The sequence below is a fragment of the Idiotropiscis lumnitzeri genome, chromosome 10, assembly GCF_059441095.1.
Source record: "Idiotropiscis lumnitzeri isolate Australia: NSW breed Sydney's pygmy pipehorse chromosome 10, RoL_Ilum_1.0, whole genome shotgun sequence".
Lineage (NCBI taxonomy): Eukaryota > Metazoa > Chordata > Actinopteri > Syngnathiformes > Syngnathidae > Idiotropiscis > Idiotropiscis lumnitzeri.
Window position 1 is genome coordinate 2484159 of NC_142400.1, and position 10056 is coordinate 2494214.

Below are 10056 nucleotides of genomic sequence, written 5' to 3' on the forward strand. Positions count from 1 at the left end.
ATTATTTTTCTTTTTGGTTGCTCGAGGCAGTGCTTTGCGGCCCTCTGCTGGCTTCGATTATAATCCTTAGATGAAATAAGACCCTTGCAAGACTTGTTTTTCCTTGTGGAGGTTCACTGACACTGGAGATGCTTTCTTGGAACAATCATCAAAAGAAATTATGTGTGATTGACAGCCCTTAAAAGCGTGTTTGTGTGACGAAACGTATTGTCTGAAAACATTTTCTCTTCATTTATCTGTAGTTTGTTTAAGGTCATTTTTGTAAATTGATAACTTATTATTCTCTATTTTCTTATTGGTGAAAATTTCCAAAGAAGCCAAAAATGGTATAGTAGTTGGAAAAAAAAACTATTAAACTCTAAAATGTCATTTATTCGGCATATTTTGTTTTATTTTTTATGTATTTATATATATTTTTGCTGTTACTGTTAAAATCAAATGAGTAGTTTTACTTTTTACTTCTGTGACTCTGTCACATTTCTGTTATTTGATTGTTTAATTTTTTTTTTGTTGTATTCCTTTTTTTCCCCCCACATTCCAAAAACAATGAACAATATTTGGATGCAATGACATTAGTAGCTGTAACACACTCACACAGTGCGTTATTTGTCACAGATTTGCATAAAGTGTCTGGAGTGGAGCGTCTCACTCCCGTCCGAGGAGGAGGAGACGGTGACGCCGAAGGTGGATGTGAGAATCCATCTCTGCGCCAGCACCTTCCCAAACTGAGGTAACACAAAAAGACATTGAAAACTCAATTAAATGCACATTCATGTTTTCTGCCTCATATGGTTTTTGCTTGTGTGTTTTGCACGGATTATGGAGGTCAAGTAAGACAACAGGAAAGATTTTAGGTGATCTTGTGGATTGGAGCCTACCTTGTGTGTTACTCTGCCACCTGCATAGCAGCAAAGTTGTCTTTGTTTTCAGATTCTACGGCTAAGTACTCGTCCCTGAGATGGCGACGAGGAGAAGGAGGAGGAAGGAGAAAAAAAGAGTCAGACAGGTTGAGAGAATCGAAACAAAACCGAATTTGTGTTTTGATTCAAGAGGGAGAGCGTCGAGAGAAGGAGGAAAGCGTAAATGTTCCGACCTCGTTTAGTCCTAAAAAGTCATCCATCGACGTACGAGTCGCAAATGAGACGGAGAAGCGAGAATGTTCATCACCGGACGTGCATCCACCAAAAGCCAGTCGTCCACGCTCACTTCAATCGTCAATAATTCAGATAGTCACCATTTAGTCATCCGGTCGGTTAAACCGCATCCATCTGGCGATATGATCATCATCGCATCCGTTCGAACCGTATTCATCCATCCATTTTAATGTCATCGATGTTTCTAATCTCATCCTTGCGTCGACGTTGTACTCTCGCTTCATTCACGTATCTACCAAGCTTCAAATTTGCTTCATGAACCAGTTGTGTTATTTTTGAGTCCTCTAGATGGCACTGTTGGTTTCAATAAAGGGTTTGAAAAATGGCAAGTCGGTGTGCTTTCAGCCTAATGTTGAACAGAGGGCGCCATCTACTGGAGTGCAAAAATACTACAACTGCTTCAAGAAGCTGATTTGAGGCTTCATTTACCCAACACTAGTCTGTCCAGTCAACCTTTATATTCTAAGTTTATCCGAGAGGATATCAAAGTAACGGAACAGCAAGTGAGTGCAGTTTTTAAGTTCCAAAGGGAAAGTTTGTCAAGGAATTGAAAAAAAAAATAAATAGAAGGGACAGGCAGCAGGAGGAAGACTTTGAAGGAAATGGTTGGCCGATATCTCCCTTTTCTGCCACCCGTAAGAACCCTGGCGCCGATTGTTTCCAAACATGAAAATGTTGTATGCTGACTCACGCGCTCTCCCTCAAAGCCTCCTCGCCGGCCGCCGAGATCTTCCTGTAGCAGTAGATCATCTCCACCAGAAGCCACAGCTGCAGGCCGATGATGGCCACGTACATCATCACCTCAGACAGGATGGACGCTATTCCCCTCGTCACTGACACACAAAAGACCGGCAATGGGTGAGTTCCTGCTTCTATGGTTATCATCACCTCCAAAAAAAAAAAATCCAAGTCAAAAAGTCAAAGAGTGCGTACTTGTGGGCACCACGCGTACATTGATGATCTTGCTGGTGTTGGCGTGGAAGGTGTAGTCGTTGTAGACGAGAACGCGGCTGAAGACGCACTTGTAGCTGCCCGTGTCGTTGAAGGTGATGTTGGCGATGTAGATGGAGCCGTCCTGGAGGTCCAGCGTCCGCCTGCTGCCGCGCCACTGCACGCGCGACTCGAAGCGTTCGTCCACAATCCAGCCGCGCTCGTCCTTGTAGCTGTACAGCTACGGTAAATAAGTGGCAAAGTGGACAATGCCTTCAGGATAATACAAGAATTGTTTCAAGACTGTTTTTTTTTTTTTTTTAAATGGCTTATTTAAAACATTAACACTTTAGGATGAATTATAAAATGTGCACTTTCACACTTTAAACGCCTTAAAGGGATGTCGTCTTACATTTTTCTCTATTTTAAAAAGAACAAGAAATGAGTAGTACATTTAGAAAAAAAAACAATGTATAATATAAAATTTGAACCCCAAATAATTACTGTACTGTATATTTTTTTTCACATTTGTAACTTAATTGACAAATATTTAAACAATTTCAAGCAGTGGGTAATTTTTCAATTCAGTCGAAAGTGTTTCATTTCATTTAAAAAAAAAGATTTGTGTAAATTTATTTTGCTCATTTAAAAAATATCAAATGTGTTGCGTTTATTCTTTTAGGAAATTCATAATCAGTGTTGAAAATTTATTTTAAAAAATAACAATGGTGCTTTTTTAAAAATCTAAAATCATTTATTTAATTTTATAAAAATTGTCCTTTGTGTAATGAGTATTTGTTTTAATTTGTATTTCAAAAAAATAATGAAATTTCTAGTGTATCCTCCATTTTTATTAATGTCAAATTTGTGAATAATAACAATTATGTCGATGTATATTTTTAATTAATATTCAAACAGCTAAAAGCTATTGGTTTTAAGATATTTGTTTTAATTTTTAAAATTTATGGAATATTTTCTTTTGAAAAAAAATCTTAATATGTAAAATTACGTTGTTTTTTAACGTAATACTAATGAAAATGTGTTATGTTTAACTTCATAATGTAATGAAATATTTTTGTCGTTTGAAAAAAATAAGATGTTAAAATGAGCCATTGTAAGAATCCAAAAATTTGAAAATTGAAGGTTATCATTTTGTGTTTTTAATTAAATTCACATTGATTTTAATTAAAAAAAATATCTGTCATGAATTTAAAATAAAAATTTAAAAAATGAAATCCCTTTCATTCCATCCCCTTGTATGTTCGCGTGTGACTGACGTGTGAGAAGTGGGCGTCGCCGACGGCCTTGAAGAGCCAAGTGACGCTGGCCGTGGCCATGACCTCGCCCCTCCTCTTGCACGAGATGCAGCCCAGCTTGAAGCCTCGGTTGGCCACCGCCTCCGTGTCTGAGTCCACCTCCACGCACGCGCCGGCGCACACGTCCACTGAAAAGACAAGCTCACGTCACGTGTTTTGTCGTCACGTGACACATTTGCTGTTGCCGTGCTTTCCGCGGCTTTGACTCGAGTCATATTAGTTGGAACAGCCTCTCAGGCGGCGTATGTCAGCCTGTAAGCTCGAGCACAAGGCGAAACATAGCGGATAGAAAAAGTCTACACACCCCGGTTCATAAGCTAGGTTCATGTAACATGAATAAGATAAATCATTTCAAAACCTTTTACAGTATTGTGACCTATGAAGCTCACTTGAATTTTTTCCCCCCATCTTTTTAAGACTGTGATAATGAGTTTGCATAAGTGTGCACACCCTCTTTTAACTAGGGAAGAAGATGTGTTCAGAATGGGCCCATCACATTTCAGCATTGTTGGGAGTCAGATTGACAGAGTTCAGATGTTCTAGTAGGCTTTTTTTGTTGCTTAGTTACAGTTACCTAGCAACAGTTACTTAGTTGCATTACATAATTACAGTTTACTGCATTACATCTGCTCATACTTTTTTTAGTCGCATAGTTACATTTAACTTGGTTACAGTTACTTAATTACAATCTCTCTAGGAACTTGAAAATTTACACTAGCATTTTGAGCATGTGTAATTATTTATTTTTTAATTTTAGTTGAGTTAAAATATATGCCTTACTGTACATTTTTTTAATTACTAAAATATTGTTCAATCAATAATAATAAATAAATAAATAAGAAACTCTAGTTTTTTTGTAAATGCGGCCTCACGATGACGACTGACTTTTGTTAATTATGAGGAAGCCACCGTGATCCACGCCAGATGTGCATGCATCTGCTAATCTCAATGAAAGTCATTTTTGCATGCAAAAAAATATCTTTTATCATTTCATAATGGATGGAGCACAACAGTAGGTCAACAAAAACAAACAATAGTGATCAGCGTCCAAAACCTTTTTATGATGACACGGTAAAAGGACGCCACCAGATAGTGACCAACGCACACACGCACACACGCCCACACGCATACACACACACATACACAGACTGTTTGCGCACACCGCATCAAAAACGCCAGCGTTACATAATCTGTGACCTGACCAGTCAGGATTATGCAACAGATATTCCAGAATTTGCCGTGTGTTCGCTAACTAATCCTTTGAATGAAATCAAATCATGCGTGACCTCGAACGGATAAAAGACACAAACGCAAATGTGTTTTAATAACTAATAGAACGATGTTATCAAGAAGAGTAAATTGGCTCCAAGTAGTTGATTTTTTTTTTTTTTTTTAAATATCAGGACAGTCATGAATTTAATTTGTTCCGTGGCTCTGCTCAACCCCACGAAAAAATATAGAGACGCTCTCTACAGTATTGTGCTTTGTAAACACAGATGATGTAACCTTTATTACAGGGGTGGGCAAACTTTTTGATTGGCGGGCCAAAATGGGTTCTAAAATTTGACAGCCGGGTCGGACCAGGAGCAGATGGATGGAGTGTTTTGACATTTTAAAACAGTCATGCTGCGGTCTTTTTTTTATGTAAATGTTCTAATCATTGTTTTTGCCAGTTTAAAAAAAAAAAAAAAGGATCATTAACTTGGAAATCTGCTTAGCAACAAGCGGCCAATCAGAGACGATGCGATGATTTTTTTTTTTTTTGGAAGTTGTTATTGAAATTAGTAAAATTACGACAGCAATTGAAATAAGAATAAGAAAAAAAATGCCATGAATGCAGCAAATAAGAAAACATCTGTGACATTTTTCTCTGAGCTAGCCTGAAACTTTCCACGAGGACAACGAGCCGTTTGAGCGAACGTTTGTGTCGCCTTTCCCTCCCTTCGGACAATGGATGAGACTGTCGTGACGGCGCCGCCATCGGTAGGGAGGGTGAAGCTTTGATTCATGGGCCGTAACGGCGGATGGATTAATTAGCGAGGTCACAAGGCGGCCGACATATTGTCCGCTATCAAGTTGATGGCTTCATCCATCTGGCCGAGATACATTCAGAACGTGCGTTTGTCCTTGGACGGCCACACACACACACACACACACACACACACACACACACGCATGCTCAGGAAGTCGTGCGTCATCCGTGCTGATGCAACTTAAAGGACGACTGTACTTTTATTTCACTGTACTGTAATAACTCTTCTTCACACCTTTGGCCAATTGGACCACTCAGAGGGCTATTTTGCTGTTCAAAATAAGAACTTGGAGAATAAATCCTGAATTCAGATCATTTTATTTTAACATATAATATTATACTGTAATAAGAAGTCAATACAACTACGTATTAAAAAAATCCTTAATGTGCTTAATTCACAGATGTTTGGACGTATTTTTTTTTTCTAATCCCAGTTTATTTCTTTTGCTGTCAAGCAACTAAAACGATACTGACCGACTGACTGATTTCTTGTGCCCTTTACGTCACTCACTGCACTTAATATAACGGTTCGCGTTGACCATTAATATCCCACGCACGTTTCATTGCTGCTATCGACTTGTTCGCATCAAGAGCTCTCTCGCAGATTTAAAAGGCTGCTATTTTTAATCAAGCCGCCGTCTTTTGAGCTCTCATCCAATTTCTTGCCTGATCCTCACTTTGCGTGTCCAGATGTGCTCAGTCAACGCTGAACTCCATCCAAACCCGCTTGGACGCACAACATCTGTATACTTTGTGTCATTATTATAAGTGTTATTATTACAAGTGTTAAAGCGGCACACAGTGATGAATTGGCCTTTGGATTTGCTCAAAATGGTTCCTTCAAATCAAAATGGCCGACTTCTTGTTCGATTTTGAGCATCTGTCCTTGAGACTTTTTCGTGTATCCTGTTATAATACGCATGTCTACTAGATGTCATCTTGATTTGCAAAACGTGTCGGGGGCTGATTATAATTTTTTTTTTTAACTCTCTACATCGGACTACTGTGGGAATTCACCCCAAAGAAGCTGTGTCAAACCAAAATGGCTGACATCCTGTTCAACTCCAGGAGTGAGTTGATGAGGTTGTAACATGCCCTCGGAACAAGGATGAGACGTGACTGATGATTTTGTGGTTTATTTTTTGAGCAACATTTATCCATAAAAGTGTAACCTTGGAACCTAATCTCCGTATGAGCTTAAACACATTTCAAAACACACACAAACAATTAGCTAACATATTTCACATTCAACACTCAATATTTACAAACACAAAATACTTATATATATCATTTACACACTTTTTGCCTCTTCGGAGCGGATGCTCGTAAAAGAAATGTCCGTTTTTCTGAGGATCAATATGAAACTCTCGGCCGTACTTTTCGTTAAGTTACCTTACGTGTGAACTCTAATAAACAGGAAGTTTGCATTCAAAATAAAAACAATTACCTTAAACCGGAAGTTTCACCTTTCAATGCAAATTTCAAATAAAATAAAATATAAAATAAATAAAATCACAACTGCTGTTCCGAAAATATGAAAATGATTAGTTACAGAGGCTTTATCGTGCATCCTGATGAGACGTGTCCACCAAATTATGGCGAATTGGTGAAACTGGTGTTAGTGTTTCTTTCTAACTTTCCAGGGTTTCTGCTGGGTGAGTTTTGTGAGGACATGTTCTGTCTGCGTCAACATTTTCACCAGGATACACACACACAAAAATTTTCGGGCATATAACCTCCCCCCCCCCCCCGAAAAAGACAAAACATTTTTTTTACATTGCAGCTTGATACTTGGGCTGCAATCAAAAGTCAAATAGCAGCAGCTGGATGAGTCGATAATCTCTCCGAATGCATCACATCCTTTTTGTGGCCTCTTTTAAATCCTCGGGTTTAAAACGAGATCATCTGTGACGTGCAGCCTTAAAAGTTTTGTCATGTTTTGGTTACCGCATTTAAGCAACATTAACAACCGACAATATTAAACGCCTGCGCACTGTTTTTCCAATCAATTAATTTTTGTATAAGATTTGGTGGACATGTCTAACTTAAGAGGATGCACAAAAAAGTTTCAGGACCCGTGACTGAAAATGCCACCAGATGGCGCCAAAGCCATATTTTTTATATTAAACATGGCTTTGGCCTGAGCGCCAAAACACAGAAAAGGTGAATTTTACCGATGGATACCAGAAAAAAAAAAGATTTGTAAATGCCAAACAGTCAGAACACACGGCAACGTTACTATGGTAACATAATTCCGGATCTACTCACCTTGAAGCGCCATGAGAAGGGCCAAAATTATTAGCGTCTGGGGAGCCCCCGCAAAGGCAGACATGTTGTCACGGATGTTCAAGCAAAACTGCAGGATATGTTCCCAAGAAGTGAAAAAAAAGAAAAACTGAGAGTTGAGAGTCTTGGATTTGATGCCCGGCGCCCAAAAAAACAAAAGAAGAAACTGGACGAGGAGGATTTCAGTGATCAGCTCCCCAAATGCTTCACAGCCGTAGTGTCCAGTTACAAAAAGAAGAATCACTCGCAGTGTCACCTTTCAACCTCTCCTTAATTATTTATCGTGGACCTCTTGCGATTTTCTTTTTCTTCTATTTTCTTCTTTGGCTTTATCCCACATGGACGTTCTTGACAGGAAATATCTAATGAAGTTGAATAAAACCCGTTTTCCCGTTCTTTGGCTTCATTTTTGTACATATACAAACGTGCAGATTTAAAGGTTTGTAATTGACACGCCCCCTTGAAAAGGTTTGTAATTCTCTCAAGGTGAAATAGCAGACCAAAGCACTACTTTTGTCCAAGTTAAACTACTCAACTCACTTCAACACTCAACAATAAAACTATGCCAAAAAATATGCTATCATTAGTTTGGCCTGAGTACAAAAAAAAACTTTTTTCAGTGAGTGACAGAGATTAGGTTCCCCCAAAAATCCACAAATAGGTGAGTTCTCCAAGATGGCGCCAAAGTAAGTTTATTCCTTTGGCTTGAGCTCAAAAACAGCAAATATTTGAGTTTTTCATGAAATCAAACAAAAAAATCAGCAATTTATTGAATCCACCAAGACGGCAGCGATAATTGCGATTTTTTCAGTTAAAAAAAAAAAAAAAACAGGAGTACAACAAGATGTTGCCAAAATAATAGTTTCATTTGAGGGATCTGAACATAAAAGTAGTGAATAGTTGCAGAAAATAAATCCCTGAAAAGGTGAATCCACTACGATGGCGCCAAAGCACTACTTTTCTTGCCAAACAAATACTGTTATTATACCCTGAGCGCAAACTCACCGAACAACAGAAAATACGTTTCCCCGCATAAAATTTGTGAATTGGCCTGAGTCAGTGTCAGGTTTAAATGCCCATTTTGGGAGGGCTTACTGAAATAACTTACTAAATGTAACGGCCGAAATAAAACGCTAGCTGAATGGCCAGGAGGAACCAGACACCGTTGTTCATTTTCCTCGCCGGCGGGGGAAAAGAGTGGGACAGAGAGGCCGCGAGCAGCCTGCTCGCGGCCGCCCCATGCAACTCCTCCCCCCCTCTTCTCACCGGCTCGGCTTTTATTAGTTTGACTCAAGAATCACATGAAATTAGAATACAATGAAGGTCTGTTTAGCCTAAACTAAATCACCAGAATACAGGAGATTAATTAACAATGGTGGTCTGTTTTAGACTAAACTAATCAACAGAAGACAGAAAACATCAATAACTAATCATCAGTAACTCTAGCAGGCAGAGAATCACAACTCACAGTGTAAAGGTCAATTTAACTATACACATCATCAGGATACAGTGTCTGTGTGCGTGTGTGCTAAAATAACAAGTAAGTGTCTATGTGTGTGTGTTTAAACATGAATGAGTGTATAAAAACATGATTATAAATACACAAACTGATTAACTATCCTCAGCCCATCTTACATTTCCCCCCTGTTGTGGATTTAAAAATCATGGCCTTATGGCTTTAAGACAGATCATCATAGTGAAATCATACAACAGTGATCAGTGGATGGGCGAAAACCTCTCATTAGGGAAAAATTCCCCTCTGCACAAAACGAGAACCTCATGGTCTGATGACCACTCGGGAATAAAACATAAATAAACATTTCAATATACCTAGTGAAAAATAATAAAATTGTCTCCACGCAGAGCTTGTCCCTGGGGTGACTTGATGAAGGCCCCTTGCCTTGTTGTAAGAGGAGACAGCTGTCTTTGCCTCTCGGATCTTCATGTATGGTGTGTGTGTGCGCACGTGTAGGGGGCAGGTGTAAAAGGTCCATGTGTTTTTACGTTTCAGTGTCCAGTTCGAGTTCGTCATTGTCCAGTTCGAATTCGTCATTCTCAACATCAATCAGGTTGTAATGGTACATTTGGGCAACAAACATGCGATTAACCATCCTCTTTGTCATAAAAATAATGCAACATGAACATACTACACATAACAAAATGAAAACTATAATTATCGCGATAAATCGTGTCTTTCAAATTCTTCATAGTGATCATAACATCAATAATTGTTTCATTTTTATCAAAAAATTTAAATGCAATAATGTTCTCCAATCAAGGCTGAAATTTTGTTATGTACGTCATTAATTTCCAAACATTATCTAATCCTTTTGTTCTG

At 38.6% G+C, this 10056-nt stretch overlaps 1 protein-coding gene across 1 annotated transcript; it reads right to left on the reverse strand.

The window, feature by feature from the left end:
- Positions 1-657: 657 nt before the first annotated feature.
- Positions 658-8772, reverse strand: scn1ba (sodium channel, voltage-gated, type I, beta a). Its single transcript, XM_088307584.1, has 6 exons — positions 7701-8772; positions 3362-3528; positions 2088-2325; positions 1846-1987; positions 879-953; positions 658-725 (listed from the first exon to the last, which is right to left on the reverse strand). Exons 1-5 carry the CDS (start codon positions 7762-7764, stop codon positions 887-889), a joined length of 678 nt encoding a protein of 225 aa, XP_088163710.1. The 5' UTR covers positions 7765-8772; the 3' UTR covers positions 658-725; positions 879-886.
- Positions 8773-10056: the final 1284 nt, after the last annotated feature.